This window comes from Prinia subflava, chromosome Z (assembly GCF_021018805.1).
Source record: "Prinia subflava isolate CZ2003 ecotype Zambia chromosome Z, Cam_Psub_1.2, whole genome shotgun sequence".
Lineage (NCBI taxonomy): Eukaryota > Metazoa > Chordata > Aves > Passeriformes > Cisticolidae > Prinia > Prinia subflava.
In genome coordinates this window covers 92,761,276-92,783,184 of record NC_086283.1, presented here as the reverse complement: position 1 = coordinate 92,783,184, position 21,909 = coordinate 92,761,276, and the positions used below count along the sequence as shown (strand labels likewise).

The 21,909-nt window shown below is 38.8% G+C and overlaps 1 protein-coding gene across 3 annotated transcripts in view; it reads left to right on the top strand.

The window, feature by feature from the left end:
• ERCC8 (ERCC excision repair 8, CSA ubiquitin ligase complex subunit) overlaps positions 1-13,890 on the top strand; it is a 29,657-nt gene extending 15,767 nt beyond the window's left edge. For all 3 annotated transcript variants that reach the window (XM_063421941.1, XM_063421940.1, XM_063421942.1), the window contains 5 exons: positions 1,140-1,243; positions 2,279-2,403; positions 4,066-4,263; positions 11,737-11,823; positions 13,525-13,890. In XM_063421941.1, coding sequence (XP_063278011.1) covers positions 1,140-1,243; positions 2,279-2,403; positions 4,066-4,263; positions 11,737-11,823; positions 13,525-13,593 — 583 coding nt within the window. In that variant the 3' untranslated portion in view covers positions 13,594-13,890. The remainder of the gene's footprint in view (positions 1-1,139; positions 1,244-2,278; positions 2,404-4,065; positions 4,264-11,736; positions 11,824-13,524) is intronic.
• Positions 13,891-21,909: the final 8,019 nt, after the last annotated feature.

The following is a 21,909-nucleotide window of genomic DNA, read 5'->3' as shown; positions in this document are numbered from 1 at the left end:
TTTTACCTATTCACATTTTTATAGCCTTTCCCTAGAAAACCTAAACCTGAAGAGCTGTACAAGTCATGCTTATTTTATAGCAAGTTTGTGCAAAGTTTTGAAACACTAACTATAACTACTGGTATAGAAAAATGGTAGAATATTAAGGAGATACTCACTTCTTACTCTTTATTAGTGTGTGCCCTGCTAATCCATATTGTAATAAAGTAAAACATGTCTAGCTCAAAATACCGTTCTGGTAATCATACTTATGTCAAAGAGAACAACTTGGGTAGCTTAGCTGATCTAACTTTCCAAGCTACAGTAATTCAGTGAATATTGATTGTATGTTGATATTCCTGGGCCTTTTTTGTTTTCTGTCCAGATATTTTTCATGTAAAAAATCCTCTTGGCTTTTCAATAACTTATATGTATGTTTGCTTTTTATTATAGTGTGACATTTCTTGCTTTTTAGATGCAGTGTCTTTTTTATTTTGCAGAGAAGAATAGCTATTTCATAAGTTTAGTGGAATTGCTATTATATACAGTTTAGTAAAGTTAGCAGATTTGCAAACATTTGGTTTCTGAAGTCAGGCTTCTGAAAGGCTCATCAGAGTTGGAAAATGTTTTAACAGTGTGTTGTTTAGAGATTTGATTGTTTGTTTGTTTGTGGTTTTTTTGTTGTTGTTTGTCTTATTGTAGCAGGTGAAAAATTGTTAGCTTGTAGACAATTTCTGTACCAGTCATACAATAGATCTGTGATAACAAAAGCCCAGATTTCAGACCACTATTACAGACAATGCTGGAGTCTGTAGCTACAGTTTAAACAACAGAATTAGCAAGTTTATTCCCAGGCTATGTATCTATGCAAGGATGTTATGTTGTAATCAAAGAGACAAGTTCACTCTTAAGGTCCTAAAGATACACTGTTAGGTCCTGATAGAATACCAGCAAAAGTTATTAGTACATGTGAATGAAAGTCTGAAATTTGTCTTGAAATATTTTCAATGGAATTCTGTTGACTTGAGCACGCCCACATGATGAGTGGTTCAGAATAGTCCATGCTGGACCAGGGTGACTGCCAGGTAGGTTGACCAAAGACAGTTCCTGAGCTGTGGTGCACTCAATTTCCCTCATTTACGCAATTCTGTCTTTCTTAGTGCTGATGGTAGAGTAAAATTATGGGATGTGAGGAGAGCTTCTGGATGTCTGAGTACACTTGATCAGCACAATGGGGAAAAGTCCAAAGCATCTTCTGAGGCAGGTAATAAAAAATGTAACTGATGGTAATTCATATATAACAAGGATCATTCTTATATTTCATTAATATTTTGAATACTAACACCAACAAGGACAGTAGTGGTAATCCAGTTGTTACCTAGTACATAACAGCGGTCATTTGGCTTTGTTCAGTTACTTCTGTTATAGAGTCAGAGTTTGTTGTCTGGGACCTTGTTCAGAGGGTTTGCCTTAACAACAGCTGTATATCTATTCTAAATGGCTTTCCCCTAAAAAGGAAAATTCTGTTATCTTTTTTGTGAGTGGAAGAATTCATTTATGGTGTAGATTAGCCTTTATATAAATATAATACTGATTGCAATTCAAGAAATTATTGAGAGGAAAATGTACTAAAGAAAGCCAGTACTTGGTTAAATAAAGAAAAATATTGTTTAATGAAAAAATTTGATGTAACTCTAAAGATAACTAGTGCCATTTTATAAATTACTTTAAGTAACATGTTGACTTGTTCAATCATAACATCTTTCTTTTCAACTTTATTTGTGTCTGACAGGTTCAAGATGATTTTTTGGTTATCTAATATCAATCGTATAGACTAGGGTATTTAATTTACTGAAATGTGTATGAACTAAACCAATAGCAGGTAATAATTATTTCCTAATAAAATCTCCAAAAAGCAGTTCACACTTCTACCTAAAAGGTATGTCTGAGTTAGGTACTGCAGTATAATACAGAGAGACCTTATCCTGACTGCTTCAGAGCTGACCACAAGCTACAGCATGTTGTTGAGGGCATTGTCCAAATGCCTCTTGAACACTGACAGGCTGGGGGCATCAGCCACTAGATGATAGATTGAACAAAACTGGCCCTTGAACTGCACCCTGAGGAGCACTGCTGGTAGCTATTAGCTGGCCAGATGCTTTTATAAACAAAAAAATTTAATTACTTTTAACTGAATGTTACCATTTAAACAGCACTTCCAGAGCTCCACATTGAAGTAAAAATGTATACAAGTGGTAATTCTTCTCTAGAAACCTGAGACAGCTCTTTTTGCCGGCAGCAAACACTGCTCACAATGGGAGAGTTAATGGTTTATGCTACACAAATGATGGACTTCACCTGCTAACCATTGGTACAGATGATCGGATGCGACTCTGGAACAGCTCCACTGGAGAAAACACCTTAGTAAGTTTTCAAGGAACTTCAGTTGCCTTTTTACTTCCACTTAATTTTAAGAGATTTATGGTTTCTGCAGTTGTCAGTAGAACTTGGAATTCATTTTTGTGAAGGATGTAGCTGCTCGATTTCATCACTAGAAGATTTGGTGAAAATCTTTTTCTTCCAGATTTGTTTTCTTCTACTTAGTATAAAGAAAAAGAGTATGAAGAAGCCTGGATCTACTTAAAGATTGAATATGGTAACTCTAAGTTCATGACTTTGAGAGTGTAACTATAAACATTTCATACAGTAATCAAAACTTCAATAAGCAGTGACTGTTGGTAGAAAGTTTTAGGTTTTTTCAAATTATTAGTTGCCAGTGTACTATCCATAAAGCAGTTGGCCATACCTGAGAGTTTCACTGGCTACCTGTCTTTCTTGCAACTCTCTCTGTTTTTGTAGAATATCTCCTGTGGAGTTGCACAGCAGTGTTAGAAGTATCTATTCATCCATCCTTCCAGATTTGTGTTGTAATCACACAGCAGCAGGAATGAGGGGTGGGAAATGTTTTAAACCTCTATGGCTGTTCCAGTCCTTTCAATGACTTGTGGATTTTTTGTGCTGAAGTTTCTTGTTTTAATTTTCTGTTTAGTAAAGAAAATTGTTTTCTTTGTTTATTTTGAAAGAAGAACAGGACTAGGTAAGTTAGTGTCCATGGGATTTTAGTCAGCTGTAATTATGGTCTGTCATTACTATCAGGAAAGAAAGAAATTTTGCTGTACTTCAGAAATCTTTTAATTCTGCTGCTTAGTTTCAGAACAGAGCAAAAAGAATTCTTTATAGATATTTGAATAAAAAGACTACTCTCCACTCTCCATGCTACCCGTATTTGCCAGCTTGTTCTCAGCATCTCATAGACAAACAGCTTTCTGTCTTCAAATCATCACCACCAAAGTAGATAATACAGTTTGTTCACTTTCCTGTTACCAGCTGGATCACTGATTTTTTGGTTTTTCTGTAGCTTGAGACATTAGTACCGATCTTAATAAAGTGGTTTTATACTATTTTAATTTGCAAGGCTTCCCTTACACCTCATCTATAAGGTCTTAGAATTTTTTATATCAAAGCTACCCTTTGAAAACAGTTCAGTATTCTTTTGTTGAACTTGTAAATTATTTCCCTGTCTCATACCTTTTGTTGCCAATATTGTTGCTCTTACTGTTTGCTCTTTTATTGCTATTTCTAGTAAATTATCTCAACCCATGTTCTCTGCCTTTTGTGCTTTGAATCTGAGGCAGGCGAGCAAGTGGTTATAGCAGGACTACTGAATTGGGAAATGCCATTCCCAAACCACAACAGGTGTTAATTCCTGAATGATGCCTAATTTCCGTGAGGGTTTAGGTGCTTGATGAAGATCTGTGCAAATCCTATTTCTTAGTGTGGAATTGCTAATTTTTAGGCATTTCTTTCTTTTCCTTACTTACAAATGATATAAAGAAAGGTAGACTTTATTGAACATAAAAACAATTCTCATGATAGACATCTCTAGTTTGAAATATCAGGAGATATTTACATAACCCAAAATTAATTTTATTGAGTATTAAACATGAAGTAAAATCAACCTTTTCATATAATTTCCAGTGGGTTTAATAGCTAACTCTGTAATCTATATGATCTTTCATTTTGCAGGTGAACTATGGGAAAGTCTGTAATGAAAGTAGGAAAGGACTCAAATTTGCTGTCTCTTGTGGCTGTAATCCAGAGTTTGCCTTTGTTCCATATGGAAGCACCATTGCTGTTTATACAGTTTTCACAGGAGAACTGATAACTATGCTTAGAGGTCATTATAGTACTGTCAACTGCTGTGTATTTCAACCTCATTTTCAGGTAAGTAAAATAGAAGCAAATATTCTAGACAAACAAGAATATTTATGCAGATTGACATAGCATTTGCACTATAAAAGCATTCACTTTTCAGGTGTATGCTTCAATCAAAGATCATAAGAGGGAGTACTGTGGCTTACGTGTCATCCAGGAAAAGTTTAGTCAAGTTTTGGGGATGACATGTTCTGGATTAGGTTTCCTTACACTGCTTGTTTTGTCTCACATACGTAGCTTCTAAGTATACTTCCAGTAATTTTTTGGCTTGTGTAGTCATTAATAAAGCATATGTGTGAAAGCTTTTGTTTTCTGTAAAACTGAAGAGGCGTTGTCTTTCTCAGAGATACCTGAGACTAATCACAGTAAGAAAGAATGTGAAGTGCATTAGTACTGCTGTGAGTACTGAGAAGGCGCTCGAGTACTTTACTAAGGTGACCTTGCTCAAATGCTTGTAGTTACACTTTGGATAAGGTGTTCACAACATCATGAGATTCTTAAATTAATCAGAGAACATTTCAGCTGAGAAATACCGTAGTATTACAGGGACTCGTGGTACTGACAGATTTTTTTTTTTCTTCTCTGCCTTTTTTTCTTTTCCTACCCCCTCTGGTATATTTTTCTCTTGTAATAAAAGAGTTAAGGATAACAAAGGTTAATTTGTTGTGAGATACTTTAGAACAGATTATTCATATGGCATGTGTTGTGCCAAGAGCAGACTGGATGATAGTATGGATTTTCAGGCCATTACATAGTTGTTCTCATGTGTTAAGGATCATACTTCATGTTCCAGCTCCTTCTTCCTTGCCTGTTGTTTCTGAGTATCAGGCAGAAATACTTGAGGCAGAAGGGGCATTTAGAGATACCTTTTCATGACTTCTCATGCAATGCATCACAGAAGTGACTCTGGTAGCTGCTGCTTTGGGTCCAGTAGCTTTGACTGAATCCCTGAGACTGTATCACTGACTCAGACTTCACTGAAGATTATGGACACATTATGGACACATGGTAGGCCCCAAGCTAATAAGCCTTGCAAGACCTGGAAGACAGTTCTGATATGAATAGTCAATGAGATACATCAATTGCAATATTCACATTATGGCTAAAGCATATCTATTCCAGAATATTCTTGAAAAGCTTTTTATCTTTTTAGAGAATAGTTTCCCAACAAAACTTCTGGTGTGTTTATATAAAGTTATCTTTGATAACTTCTATTTGATAAACTGAAGAGGTGAGGCTAATTAGGTCTCTCTGTAAAACATGTTTTACATAGATTGTCTCTACCTTGGCATTTAAGATCCATGGTGAAGGATCACTCATGTGTGCATATGCACATAAGGACTACATCAGTCACTGTTTCTAGAAGTTTGTGGTGTCAAGAACTTCATTTGCTTATCTGATGTGACTCCTGGTTCTTTTTCAGAAGCACCCATTTTCAGAGTTTCCAGTTCTATACTGTAGAAGTGTGACTTTTTTTGTAAATGCTTTGCTTTCACTGGTATTAAAGAGTTGGTCTGAGAAACAACATTGCTATATGTCATGGTTTGACACTAGCCAAACACCAGGCACCCACAAGAGTCATTTGTTTACCCTCTCCTGCTACAGTTGGGCAGAGGAGAGGGAAAAAAAGAATTAACAAAGGGCTCAGGAGTTGAGATAAGGATTGGGAGAAAAACACTCTAAGGGCAAAACAGGTTCAAATTTAAAGGTATAAAGTAAATTTATTATTAACAGAGTAAGCGGAAGATAATGGGGAGTAAAACAAGCCTTTGAAACACCTTTTTCTCCCTAGCTTTCTCTCCTTCCCACCGACAGTGCGGGGAGACAGGGCTGGGGGTTTGGTCAGTTCCACCCGAGACCATCCTCTGTGTGTTCAGGGAGAGGAGGCTTTTCTCTGCCCTGCCGTGGGGTCCCTCCCACGGGCACGTAGCCTTCTCAAAATCTGGTGTGGCAGGGTCACTCATGCACGGGGTGCAGCCCCTAAGGATAGGCAGGCTGCTCTCTTTGGAAGCAGGGCCCTGTCTCTGGAAACAAGGGCCCTGTCTCTGTCTCTGGAAGCAGGGCCCTGTCTCTGTCTCTGTCTCTGGGAGCAGGGGCCCTGTCTCTGTCTCTGGGAGCAGGGCCCTGTCTCTGTCTCTGGAAGCAGGGCTCTGTCTCTGTCTCTGTCTCTGGGAGCAGGGCTCTGTCTCTGTCTCTGTCTCTGGGAGCAGGGCCTTGTCTCTGTCTCTGGGAGCAGGGCTCTGTCTCTGTCTCTGTCTCTGGGAGCAGGGCCCTGTCTCTGTCTCTGTCTCTGGGAGCAGGGGCCCTGTCTCTGTCTCTGTCTCTGGGAGCAGGGCCTTGTCTCTGTCTCTGGGAGCAGGGCTCTGTCTCTGTCTCTGTCTCTGGGAGCAGGGCTCTGTCTCTGTCTCTGGGAGCAGGGCCCTGTCTCTGTCTCTGGAAGCAGGGCCCTGTCTCTGTCTCTGTCTCTGGAAGCAGGGCCCTGTCTCTGTCTCTGTCTCTGGGAGCAGGGCCCTGTCTCTGTCTCTGTCTCTGGAAGCAGGGCCCTGTCTCTGTCTCTGGGAGCAGGGCTCTGTCTCTGTCTCTGGGAGCAGGGCCCTGTCTCTGTCTCTGGAAGCAGGGGCCCTGTCTCTGTCTCTGGGAGCAGGGCCCTGTCTCTGTCTCTGGGAGCAGGGCCCTGTCTCTGTCTCTGTCTCTGGGAGCAGGGCTCTGTCTCTGGCTCTGGGAGCAGGGCCCTGTCTCTGTCTCTGGGAGCAGGGCCCTGTCTCTGTCTCTGTCTCTGGAAGCAGGGCCCTGTCTCTGTCTCTGGGAGCAGGGCCCTGTCTCTGTCTCTGGAAGCAGGGGCCCTGTCTCTGTCTCTGGGAGCAGGGCCCTGTCTCTGTCTCTGGGAGCAGGGCCCTGTCTCTGTCTCTGTCTCTGGGAGCAGGGCTCTGTCTCTGTCTCTGGGAGCAGGGCCCTGTCTCTGTCTCTGGAAGCAGGGGCCCTGTCTCTGTCTCTGGAAGCAGGGCCCTGTCTCTGTCTCTGTCTCTGGGAGCAGGGCCCTGTCTCTGTCTCTGGAAGCAGGGCCCTGTCTCTGTCTCTGTCTCTGGAAGCAGGGCCCTGTCTCTGTCTCTGTCTCTGGAAGCAGGGGCTCTGTCTCTGGAAGCAGGGGCTCTGTCTCTGGAAGCAGGGGCTCTGTCTTTGGAAGCAGGGCTCTGTCTCTGGGAGCAGGGCCCCTTTCCATTCGGGCTCCCCCTGGGTCCCAGTCCCCCCGGCCTCCCCCCGCTCTGGCGGGAGCACTTTCCCCACGGGCTGCGAGCGGATCTCTGCATCCCCCCAGACTTGGTGCATTACAGGGGCCAGCCTGTTCCACCGTGGGTCTCACCGTGGCCTGCAGAGCGATCTTGGCTCCAGCACCTGGAGCACCTCCTCCCCCTCCCTCTCCACTGGCCTCGGTGCTGCCGTGCTGCTTTCCCTCACTGTCCTCGCTTCCTCCTCTTCTCTATCCAGAAGAGAAATCGCTGCTCGTAGGTGCCACTGCCAACAAGTTCCAGTGATTCAAGGACTCGGGCAGCGTCCCGCAGTGCCGAGGATTGTTTTCCCCTGGGTTCTGTGCTGCAGGGCTGCCAGGGCTGGCCAGGCAGGCACAGAGGGGCTGCAGGCTGCACCGAGATGGGGCTGTCCGTGGCACCTCACCCACGAGAAGACCACCTGCGGCTGTTCTGATTTTCTGCTTAAATACGTCAGAACAGAGAGGTTACCACCCTCTCTAATTGGGCCAGCAGCATGTCCATCCTCAAAGCAGTTAGAGATTGGCTCTGTTGGACATGGTTGAAGCTTCTAGCAGCTTCTCACAGAAACTACCCCTGTGGCCCTCCCCTGCTACCAGAAACCAGGCCGTGCCAAATCAACGCGCCATTACCAGAATGTCAACACCAAAATAAGTGGTACTGCTATTTTCACTGTGTTCACACATGTACTTTCAAATATCTTATCCTATCTGGAGACAATTAAGTGCATTCATCAGCCTTCATGTAATTTCAATAGAAATTACAATTTTGCCAGTAAAATTCCTTTCCTGAGAATGTAGTGTTGTTTGTAAAATTTATAGTCACCTCTTCTATTTTACTCACTCAAGCATTATTAAATCAACATGCCACAAAGTTATTCACAGCTGCACATTTGTATTTTGTTACTAGTTGCAAGTAAAATCAATTTTGCTTAACAAAACCTGCTCTATTGCAAACTCTGTTGAGTGATATTTATATACCAATATTGTAACTCTATAGTAACTGATTCATTTAATAATCTTTTCCATTGTCATATTTAGGATTAAAAAAAAGTCAGTTCATTCTTGTCTATATTATTCTGCTGCTTTTTTTTTCTTTCCTTTTTTTTTTTTCTGAATGGCATATTAGCTCACTTGAAGCTTTGGAATTTTTAAATATATATCAAAATATAATTTACTTAAGCAAGCCAGAAGTTTTACTTCATGGTTCTTTTAAGTCTCTCTGCTGTAAGCTATGTATACACAGGTGAAATGTGTAGCAGATGGCTTTGTGACTTGTTTGTTACTTGTTAGCACTTATCGGACTTCAGTATACTGTGTTCATGGGAAACAAGGTCTACACTTTTTCTGTAGTTTTGGCCATTTCCATCTAGTATTCTCTGTCATTGTTAAGAGTGTTCTTCATGTTAACAGTCTTTTAATCTTTTTCTGCTGTCTTTAACACTGGTTGGTCTCCTACCTGTCCTCAAATCTGGTCCTTAGATTTTTCTCACTATTTTGACTGTGTTCAGAATTTCTTCCTGATGTTGATTCCTGCTTGTCCCTCATGTTCATTCTGTTCATTAACTGTATTTTAATTGCTGTCTTTGTTTCACCTCATGACCAGAATAGGCTCTAAGAAGGAACTTAAACTTTGCACCAATTACGTATTTGAGATGAGAAGTGTCTTCTGTTTGCTTGGAACCATATAATCAAATGTGATCACTGATAACCAAGCAGCTAGCTATGTGAAATTCAATTATACTAGTCTTTATCTGTTCTTATCCAAATTAATTAGCGTGTTTGTGTGAAATATATGTTTTATGTTTGAGGTACGGTGTGGAGCTGTCTTCAGAGAATGGTATGAGCTTTAGTTAATGTGTGTATGTATGCCTTTTCTGATCCTAGAAACAGAGCCATAAAATCCTCTATATTATTGTTTACCTATACTGTTCTTACATAAATGTCTCAGTAAAGTTAATAAGATGTTAGACTGCTTGAGTAATAAGAACTGCAGAATTTGGCCCTTTAATAGGAAGCATTAATTTAATAGGAGGTTAGTAATTTCAGGGGTGGCGTGGAAGAGAAAATCTTTATTGTGCAATATCTTAGATGATGTTTACAGTTGGATCTAACACACTGGATGCCAGTGTGCCATGTTATCTGCTTAGAATGATTTAAGTAAACAAGCAAGACCTACGTTTCCCTTCCAGAAAAAGAAGTTGCGTATATCATCATGCATGAATAACATGTCATAAAATAGTAGGTATGCAACAGAAAGCAATTTTGATTTAAACTATAGCTGCTCATACTGTTCAAGAAATGCTAGTGACGTTTACAAAAGTGTCTGGCAAATCCAGTTGTAGGGTATTATGTTTAACTGAAAGTTAAATCAGGTTTTATTTGCAGTCTTTCACATATTGTACTATAAACATGCATAAAACATGTTTGTAGTGCAATATATGTGTCTGTCTTGTATCATAATTCTTCATAGAGGTCACTAGCTCTTCTTTGGACTGACTTATGGTGTGAGTCACCAGTTTAGATAGTAATAGCTAATTGTAAGTATTGCTTAACGTGGTGGGTCTTAACTACATACCTGGATCAGAAAGGGAGACAACTGGTAAGAAGGATTAAATGGAAGTATGCTGATGTCACTCTGACATTGCACATAAGATATTTCCCCATGGAAAGATCTTTTAAAGTTTTTTGTGATATTCTGTATTCTATCAAAGACAGAAGGCCCAAGTAGGGTACTCTTGATAGAATAAAGTAGAATTTGGTGTATTCTATACTTTGGTGTAATATATCTTCTTTTAAGCAAGGTAAGTAGGATGGTTATCTCTCTTAGTATTGTAAACTCTAATCATTAGTGGTTTTTATACATGAACAGCTTCATGCCTCGGACCAGTTTTTGAAAAGTATGTCAGCTTGCTTGAATAAAATTACCCACATAAAGGTTTATAGGAATTGAACATTAAGTTTTTGTACCAAATGTCAACATAATTCCTGTGGTTCTAATTACTTATAACTTATATAGGAAACTTACAGAAAAGACAGACCTGTGATAATGTATTGAGCTTACACTGAATCAAGGGAGTTGAATGCAGAGAGTTGCTTGTTTAAGTATGAAAGCCAGCATACTTTAAGCAAGGCTTTCATAGTGTCAGCCTGAATATCACAAAAAAACTTTATATGTCTTACTCAGGCAGTTTAAATACTCAATACAATACTCAAGTGTTGTCAGACATCGCATATAATAGGCAGGAATATAATTCAATATTGAAGGCATATGAGAATATCTTCATGTTCATTTAAGTAGCACTTCAGAAAATGCAGGTGTAATAGTTCAAAATTTACTGCAAAGATGGTGTTGGTATTTCTTACCAGCAAAATTTCCTCATTCCTAAGTGACAGGGAAATCTTTCCCTGTCTAAATACTAAAGGAAATACTAAAGGAAGTATTTCCTTTAGTACATTACTAAGAAAATTAAGATATATTTGACTTACAGCTATTTGGTGTAAGGACTGTTTGTTGCCATGTATTGCAGGGTGCATTGTGCAATGGGATCTCAGTCTTTAGTCATTACCATAATAAATAGAGTTATTTATGTTAAAAGTAATAAATTGGTCTTTCTGGTCTATGCCTTCCCAACAGGGTACAAGCCTCACACTGTACTCTGTTCTTTTCCTTCCCTAGGCATACTGAAACTACATTTGCTTAATACTTCTTTGTTCCATATATACGCTTTTTTCTGACGTGTGTTACTAGATTCTTGGTTCTTCTGAGTTCATTCCTGGTTTTTAATTATAATAAAATATTTCCTCTTTTTTTGGTTTATGTGTTTTTTTAAAGGGGTTTTTATTATTATTATTTCTCCAGAAACAGTCTCTTGAGGTTCCTAACTGTTAAAATAGGTGTCTTTTCAGTAGACAAGAGAGAGGGAAGAAGAAAAATTGATTTAAACAATAAAGTTCATTTCAATGTGGGTTGTGGTGTTTTGGTGAACAATCTGGGAAAAAATGTAAAAACATATTTATTTTGTTTTGGCATAGTATTTAAAATACTCCAGACTATAATATATTCTAAAATTATCCAGATTATAATATAAATTAGAAATTGACTATTTGCCTTTATTTTAAATAATATTCTTTACCTTTTTTTCCTGCCCAATATGGTATCTATGTCACTATTCAGTAAATTTGTGTGAAAGTAACTTTTGCTTGTTTTTTTACAGGATCTTTATAGTGGCAGCAAAGACTGCAATATCCTTGCATGGATACCAGCTCCACGAGAGCATGTTCCTGATGATACTTCTGAAAAGGTAGTGAATTTTTGAGTTTGAACTGTATTTTTTTTATAGCTGTTACACTTGGGCAGGTTGTATGGAAATTCAGTATGAAGTATGTGATTCACCATCAACATTTTTTATAATTCCTCATTAAGAGGAGAATCACCTATTATTTCTGTGTAATCTTTTGATTCTTGTAGGGTTTTGAGTAGATTGCTTTCTGTTATAATCTAGTCAGATCTTTCACCAGCTGCTAGCTTCCTACTTATTTAAGAGTAGTTCATGTCATTTGACAATGGGTCTTTCAAATTCTGCTTCTTTAACTTCCAAACTGCTTTCTGCAATTTGTCCTGTTTTGGAAGAATTGTAGAGATGCTAGATTGTATTTTAAATTGTTTAAGAATATACTGTGTATCCAGCAGTAAGATTAGGAGTACCACACTTCATACACAAATATTTTTTATGTGAAAATATAATAAAGGAGTTTCTAAATAAGTTTATTTCTTTACCCCAGACAAGACATTCAGGATGATTGTAGGGAAGACCATATGTAAGACTGTTTTCCGGTAGAATACTTCGTCTTCCTCTTGGGCAAGATATATTTCAGTGGGATACCTGAGTGGGAAAAAGTCTATAAGGAACTGAAACCATTCACAGAATCAGAGTCTGGTGAACTGACCTAATGTTGGAAAATGAGGGTATATTAATGTTTTGGCCAAAAGGATATGAAAATTCCACTTTCTAAAATTTCAGCAATGTTCCATTTTAGATAAGGAAATAAGAAGCATAATTGTTGCAATATTTGCCTTTTGTAAGTTTTTGTATTTCATAACTGTCCTACGCTTAAGCAGAAAAGAAAAATGTAATTCCAAAGGTTTGATACCCTAAACCCAAAATACGTTTACCTGAAACTAACATCTTTGCTATGAAAATTTTGATGTGAATGACTTATATTTTGCATATTCTGAAAAACAGAAATGAACTCACAGTAACAAGATTATTTACTTAGCTCTGATACGAACTGCTCCTTTAAATTTGACACAGTGGCAGTGTGTCATATATGCCATTGTTTTGAAATCTTAAGCTACAGCTGCAGTTTGCAAATGCTGTAGATGAGCCCTGTCTCTGTAAGAAGCTGTTCTGCTGTCCACAGGCCACCAATTCCTGCTACATCTCAGTGCTTGAATAGGCATTTGAATGCTTGTAGGACCAGAATCTGAATCCAGAATTAAAGTGAACAAGAAAAAAAAATTACCCTAAGTCATTGTGATTCAGTGCACTGCATAGATACACAAATCCTTTAGTTGGACCCTAGTGGGGCTGCGGTGAGAAATACTTCTTGGATGTGGATAGAGGCCAGGACTGCTTCCTGACACTGTAGTGCTAAGTTATGATGGGCCGAGGATATTATGACCTAAATTAAAACAGTGGCACACAATAAACACAGTCGTAACATTTGTTACATTTTGTACCAAACATTTGTAATACTTCCAGTCAGTCCTCCAGATATTTTATGCTGAAATCAGAATTAAATACAGTACCATTTCTTTTCATAATTTGTCATGTTTCTAATCAGCAAAATGTCTACAAAAGTAATTAAAAATAATCCAGTACCCATGAGAGATAGAATAGTTTGTCTTTGTGTAGTCATTTAAAAAGTTCATTTAACTATGTCCTTATTTGATTATAGTATTTTTAATTAAGCAAAACACTGAGAAGTTTTATTTTTTCTAGTCTCTGCCTCAACAACATTTAAATCCAGCATATGAAGACGCATGGAGCAGCAGTGATGATGAAGGCTGAATTTAAATTATGAGCTGATATAAAATTGACATTCAGGCACTGCGTTCACAGACTTCATCTACAGAATTGGACATTGTTGGATTTGTCACTGCTGGATTTTAGGTACAGTTCTGTTAGAATAAGGTCTTTCAGAAATGAGATTCCACTGTTCTCTGTGTTTCTTTGTCACTGTAAAGTTAAATCCAAAGAATTACTTTTTCATACTTGCTGACTTTTGTACTTATACATTTGTATACTTTATTCAGTACTGACCAGCTGATAAACAAAAAATAAAAGCCCTGGGACCAGTCAAAGTTACATTGTTTCTGTTATCATTAGTAACATTAGTATCATTATTAGTATACTAGAACCCATTGATTTCCAAGACATAATACAGAGGATTTTCCGTGAAAGTGGGCAAGCTCAGAAATACTTCCGGCTTACCTCTATCAATGTTGTGGTGGAGCAGATTGTATCCATTTTCAAGTGCTTATTAGCTGTGGGAGTCAACCGATTTTTGTGCCTTTTCTTTTTGTATTTTCAGTTTTGCATGTTTTTCCATAAATGTGGTATTCGCTTCAGAAAGAGGTATAGCTGGAATCCTCTGTTCAAGTATTTATATGGTGACCCTATCATCTAATATCTGAATCTGCCCCAGAAAGCTAATAATAGAAACTAGTTTAGAGGTTTTGGTGGTCCTGTTAACAGGATCTTTTTAAGATCAGTCTTCTGTGTATGAATCACACATCCTTAGAAAACATGAAGGATTCCTGGACAGAAACAGGGTTGAGGTACAGTACAAGGCAGAGAGTAGATCACATTTCAAGTTAAAAATACTGAATGTAATCCTTCCAACCGGTTTTCATCTAAAATATTTTGTGGTCCTAATGCCTGGTCTGTTTTGAAAGGGAGGAGTTTTGTGAAGTTATTGTCTCATCTCAGTCACTAGTTTGTGCTTCAGACACAATGTAGTTTCTGTCACTAAAGAATGTTTTCAGATTTCTTAAAGCATCACCAGCAAAGGTATCAGTAAAAACAGGTCCAGTATAAAAGCGACAGCATGACAAGTTTTGTTGGCAGGGTTCACTCTTAAGGGAGCACTGAGGAAAAGCAAGCAAAAATCCAAAGTCAGTGAATCCAATCCAAAATAAACCAAAAACCATGCCACATAACTTATAACTGAGTTAAATGATTTAGCAAGGAATTCATATAGGGTATACTACACCACAACAGTATCTTATAGACCTAACATACAAACCTGAAGTACTTAGAGAAACAAGGAGAGCAGCATTTCTTGTGCCCTTGGTACAGGATATGCACACAGACACAAAGAGCCTGTACAAGGTGAAAAATTCCCCTCGAAGGCAATGAAATGCCCACTTCAGATGCCTTTGAGAAGGGTGGAGCCTGAAGGAGTCGGGGTTATCACTGTTCAGGGATCCTCTGAGTACAGCAAAGTTGGAGTTCCCTGCTCTGAGAGGCCCCGCTCAGAGGGGCTTTGCTGGTCACAGCCACTGCTCCAGGAGAGCTCCGAGGGTCTCGCTTTGGAGCACTGTTTGTAGGGCTGCAAGAGAGGGGGCTTTGGTCATAGCAGTGTTCCATCCTGGCCACACCTCGGGCTGGAAACTTTCTTTGGAAGTGTGAGAATAAAACATATTATTCCATTTGGGTTCTTATGCAGGCATTAAAACACAGGAGCTCATTAGACATCACAAGTTGCTGGGAGCAGACAGTGTTTTTGCCGGTAACTCAAGAGAGGCTCAGCCTGGGTGCTGTTCTTGAGGAGCATTTCTCATATCACATCAGGAGAGGGATTTGATGCACTATTGCCAAATAACCTTTTACATGTCAGGTTTTGCCTAAGTTGCACCATGAATGAAAGCATTGTGGGATTCAGCTCAAGAAGGGGTGGGCTGTGAATTACTTGACCAAGTATTTTTTTACCCAGATGTCTTTGGATTTAGTGTCTAAAACAGCTGAAAATAGAAATTAGTTGCCTTGGGGGCTTGTGCATCTACTGGCAGCTAATACCTTCTTCATAGGAGTCCTTCCAAATCCTCTTCTGATATCAGTTGTTGGTGATACTATTCTCCCTCTTGACTGTTGTCCTCTGCTGGAAGGAGAGGTGTTTCTGATGAGGGGAATGAGAAACACCTGTCTCTTATGTGGGCAAGAATCCAGATACATTGCACAACCCAGCACCTGCAAGCCTTCCACATAATGGCAGTTCCTGATATGTGGTGCTTAGTTTGTGAGGTTGAAAACCTCTTGGTACTAGCCAGCATCTCAAATACCATCTCAAATTTCTGTGGAAATTCTACTTTGAAGAATGGCATTTTTGCTCTTACTTCCTTCACTACTTCTTTCTGCCGTTATGTTAAATCTTTTATTTAAGCTTTTGCTAGAAAAAATATTGTATTTAAATCTTCTGCATTGTTATGGTGGCTATACCTAATTACGAAGTGGTGATGTCTTCAAAATGAAAACATTCAAAGAGCAGTGAAGGTATACTGCATGTGATTTCTCACTGCCAAGAACTAGGTACTAAGCCAACGATATCAGTTGCAACTGCAATCTCTTTCTTGTGTATTAGTTAAATCTTATCATTAAATATAAGTTTTCCCCTTTGTTTATTCCTTTCTGCTTATATGCTTATGGCATGTATTTTTGTAGTATCAAAACTCTTTCCTGAACCTGAAATGGAGCGAATAGAGTGGTATAGACTTAATCACACTTCCCATCCTTACCCATCAGTCAGAAAAAGACACATCTAAAAATCCAGTCAGATGTCAAAATGAGTGCTCTGTTCATACTGAAGTAAAATTATTCACTCAAGAGTCAACTAGCTCATAGCTGAATTCTTGCTGTTAGGAACAGTGAAAGTTAAGAGTTTAAGGAGAGAGCTTAGGCTGCAATGAACTGCATTTTTATCTCACTAGTGGTACTGGGATTTAGTAGTCATACTGTATCAGAGAACGTAGAGAATCTAATCTTAGATTCTAGAGAATTTAATCTTTTCAGGCTGTTCTGGGAATTGAATGTTGCTTAGAAGACCTTCTCTGCCAAAGCAGAGATTTTTTTATTTGAGCTTGATACAGAAAGTGTCAAAAGATGGAGAAGAATTTATTTGTTCCTTTGAAAGATTAAAGAGTTTTCTTTTGCTTCTAGCCTAAGGAAACAATGAAGGTGGAGTCACACTGAGCTAGTCCAGCTGAAGAAATACAAGGAGCCTAAGACAAGTATCCTTCAGCTTAAGTGGAAGTTGAATTCTGGGGAGGCAGTAAGATAGAACTTTGATTACTTATGCCTAGGTTATGATGCTCAGTAAGTATCTGATATTAAGACAGCCAAGAAAAACCTTGGGCTTTTTTTCTTCCTGTACACAGATCTGGAGGAAAGCATTAACACATGAGAATTTCTATATAGCTATCTCACAAGTACTAGGAATAACAAGTTAACACCATATGCTTACCCCCCTTTTCCCTTTTTTCTGTGCCTGGTGTACTAGCTCTTGCATATAGACTGACAAAGCTTAAAATTTAGAATTTGTTTGCCACCTTTTTTTGCATTGTTTGGGTTTGTAGTCAGACCAGGCTTCTCACAAGACATCTGAGGTTTTTTGGTTTTGTTTTTTTTTTTAATCAGGAACGATTTCCTCAGTTAGCTTAGGACCCAAAATTCAAGAATCCCATTCATAAACCTGGGAAAAAATCTCGTATTTGCCAGCATCAATAGGATTGGTTGTTATGTTTTTCTTCTCTTTTTTTAAATATTTGCATTACAGTTCTTATCCTACCTTGAATGTGTACGTATACATATATCTATATTTTATATCATAAGATATAAAAGTATTTGAAATACCACTGCTTTGGCACCACTGGAGGGTAGTCCTTGGTTTTGTTCCTACCCCATTTTTACGTGGAGGCAAGGGTCTGGTTCATGTAGTTGAGAATTGTAAGCTCTTTAGTACACACTGGCCTAGCATCTGCTATAGTGAATGGTAAGCTTACTGCTAGCTTAGTACGCTTAAAGTTTGCAATACCTAGTCACGTTATGAGCATATCAGTTAAACAACAACATCTGTGAAAATAGGCTTTTTTTAAAGTGGTTAAAGTAGTCCTTGAAGAAAGAACTTAGGTATTGGCTGCATACTTTGCCACCAAGATGTGTGCTGAGGTTTGGGCACCTGAGAGATGTTCTTGAAAGCAGTATATTAGTTTCAGTGGTTGGCGGTTAGTCATTATAATACCCAACTAAACAAAAGTATGTAAAACATACCAATAAAGTTCTTTTGTGTGTTTAAGACTGAATTATGAAATGGACATGCCTTCTTCCGTCCTCCACTGTTTTTGTTTTCTTTTACTCTGTTTTATAAAAATAATGGGAATGGAGGATAAAAAGAGATGACTGAGTGGCCAGGAATTCAGGTAGGTGCATAACTACTCCTCACGTCTTCATCCCTTCTAATCATGTCTGTGTGTGTAGTCAGCCTTATCCACCAGCCCACAGGCTCTGCCCAGATGACAACTGACCAATGTCATTCAACATGCCGGCAACCCTTAGCCATGCCCAGTCCTGCCAAATTCCATTGAGCCCAAAAGACTGAACAAGAAATATATGGAGCTATTAAGGAAGCATTTTATTTACATATGAAAGAAAGAATATTTTAATTGCATGTGCATACAACATTGGTCCTAATTTTCATTTTATCACCATCTGCCTTCAAATTAAGTTAGAAAAAAACCAATATCTTTTTAGTGACACATTTTAGCTTTGTGCTGAGGAGTCTTCCAGACACTCACTGAGATCTGTACACTGGGAAGGTGGCAAATCCACCCTTTTCCAACAGCTGTAAGATAGATACATCTGCAGTCCTAAACAGGTTTTGTAATGAACTTCCTCATGCCAAAATGGAGATTATAATCAGCAGTTTAAATCAGTCCAACCAGTTAATTTTACAGCTGTACGTTTGTAATGTAAAGTAACGTGTTTAGGCAAGAACCAGGTAATGTATTCAGCAATAAAAATTATATGTATATGTTTTTGTTTAATACAAAATGGATTAAAATGGGAGGCAGAGAAAAGGGGCTTATTAAAAGATTTTTTTCTGTTTTCTTCACATTTGGAAAATACTGAACATTGTCCCTTTCTTTTGTTTTAATTGCAAGGCATTCATTGAATGGGCTACTTTTCATTAACTAAAGGTCTCAGTTCCCTATAGTATTATTGAAACCTTCTAAGAAAATTTTGGATCATATTTTTGGAAAAGTTATCTCAAAATACATATTCATTATAAGTTAAGAAATACGTTATGATTTTGATGGAGATCACTGACTTTTGATTAGATCACTAATTAAGAATGAAACCTAAATTTGGTAGCCAGACAGTTCTATTTGTATGTAACATTTAAAGCTGATTCTTAATCCTCTCTGTTAGTAGTCCAGGATGGCCTCTGAAAGAAATATAGCTATTAATGCCTGCCTGCAGTAATTTCATCCACACAAATATATCTTGGTCTGTATGATGGATCTTTAACGTGTCATTGCCATTTTAAGAGAGGGGGGGAGCCTGGGAAGAAAACAGAGAGACGAGAAAAAAATATAATGGTTGTGTCAGACTTGGGGCACGTCTATTCCGCAGGCAGCAGCGTGACACAGAGCTGTTAAGTTCAGCGGATGTGAGCACCCCACCACACACTGATCCGCCTGCCTGGGGGCACTGCTTTGGTTCACCTGCATGGATGGAGCTTTGTTGATAGGCTCCTTTCCTATTTTCTGTAGGTACACTGTGTCAAAGGACACAATGAATGTAGCTGTTTGGGGAGCCCCTGTTTGCTGTGATAAAAGATACACCAGAGAGTAGGTGTATGTTAAGAATATCAAGTTCTCATGTTTTGTGGCAGTTAGAAGGGAGTGTCTTGGGTTGCTCAACAGTTAATTACTGTTGCTATCACCTCCCACACTGTTCTGTAACACCACAGGAAATCAGTTGAGGATTATTCTCATGCTAGAAAAGATGAAAAAAAATGTTTTGGGACTTTATAAAATAAAACATTTTCCCCATCACTAGTTCTTATAGTGGAGTATATGGCCCAGAGAATATATTTTTGCTTCTGAATCATGCATTATGGCCTATGAGAGTTGAAATTAAGCTAAGTATTCAAACAGTCTCATGCTGTTCAGTGGTTTTGAACTGTCACTACTGCAACAGGAGCCCTAAACGGAGCAGTTCTTGTATACTTCTGTGGGAAATGGTCACATTTGGCATGTGCTTGGAATGTATTGCATGTTCTCAGGGCAGTACACAAATTGTTTCCCAAGAAAAAAGTAGTCTAGTCTAGAGTTGCATGGAACTTTGACATCTGAATATTATTCATCATTATTTATAAAGTAAGTTTCCAGAACACTTAATTGTGTTGCAGACAGCTAATACACCTGAGGGCCTAAATGAATGTTTGAAATAGCTGCTTCATCCTGTTCTGCCACTCTGGTTAACTATTGAAGTTTAGGTTGACTAATGAAGTATATCAAAGTAATTTAAATAACACTCAGCAATGAGCTACTATATTAAATGTAGATACCAGCAATAATTGCTAAATCTTGTAGTATAAGAATTATATTCCTGCTTAGCAGAATTCTCATGTAAGTTCACTGACTGTAGGTTCACTACTTAAGGAGGCTTGCCTTGTGTGCCCTAAATGTGTAAAAGGTCTTACCAGTACATTTCGTCTCAGTAAGAAGGTTGATTATATATTCTAGTGGCTTTGAAAACTGTGCCAGCAAAGTTTTTTCCCTGCCAGAAAGAGGAAAAATTATGCAAGTCAAAAAGTAGTACTTCACAAAACTGCCCAAGCACTAAATGTGACAAGCACAAGGAAAAGAAGAGTGTTATGGCTTAATCTCACAGAGCAACTAAGCACCACACTGGTTGCTCACTCCCCTCCACCCCAGAGGGGTGGAGGGGGGCAGATAATGGAAGGGTAAAAGTGAAAAAATTCCTGTGCTGAGATAAGAATGGTTTAATAGTTGAAATAAAATATAATTACTATTATAATTGTAAATTGTATTTAAAAGGAAAAAGAAAAAAAAAAAACCACACACCAAAAAACACCCCACAACTATGAAAACAAAGAAAACACCAAACCACAAAGAGACAGAAATAAAACTTAAAAAAGACAATTAATACAAATAAAAACAATTGCTCACTCCTGACCAATGCCCCTCCCCACTCTTCACTTTCCCTCAGCTTTATATGCTGAGCATGATGCCATAAGAGATGGAATATCCCTGTGGGCAGCTGTCCTGGTTGTGTCCCCTCCCAGCTATTTGTGTGCCCCCAGCCTACTTGCTGATGGGTTAGGGTGAGGAACGGGACAGGCCTTGACACTGTGTGAGCACTGCTCAGCAGCAACTAAAACATCCCTGTGTTATCAACACTGTTTCCAGTGCAAATCCAAAACATAGCCTCATGATAGATACTGTGGAGAAAATTAATTCTACCCCAGACAAAACAAGCACAAAGAAGAAACAAAGGAGCCATTCTAGTTTACAGATTAAAAGGTAGAATCCTACTTGTGCCACAAGATACACTGGGTGTGCAAGTTCAACCATCCTCCACGCTACAGAGGTGCATTACCAGGGCTAGTGCTCACTTTTGTGTTGCCCTGGTCTTCCAAACTTGGAGGTGGAAGTCCAGCTCCCTGTGGATCAGGTCATGGGAGCTGTGAAAGCAAAGCTTTTCACACTGCTCATCTTCTCTCTATCTCCATTGCTTTATCTAGGGTAAATTAAATACAGGTCCTTCATTGTCCCCAGTTCCTGTCTCGTCTCTCCCCAGCAGGCTGTTCATAATCTTTACCATTAATTTGCACCTCCTTTCTCTGCTGCACACAGCCAAGCCCACACATGCCGAAGCCAGGACATCATCCTGGCCTGTCTGTGCACCAAACTCAACAATCCTTTATACATTCAATGTATATATATTCAATATATAATTCTTCAAGTTCGTATTAAAATTAGTAGTTCTGTTTGCTTTTGAAGTATCACCCATCCTCTCTGGGCAGTCCTTAGGCATGTGCTCCCCTTTCTTCTCAATTTCCATTTGGTTACGTGCTTAGGTGCATATAGAGGTTTGCTAATTCAAGTAGTGTTTTGAGCAGAAGAACATGAAAACTTTCCTCTGAAAGACATGTGACTCTGTTAGATCAGAAATGTACCACAGAGTAAGGAAAATTGGAGAGAGATTTCATTAGCTTTTTATAACCCAGTATTAACATATACATGCAGTTTCTGGAATCACTGGCTGCTTGTTAACTCTCTTGGACCTGGTACAATATGT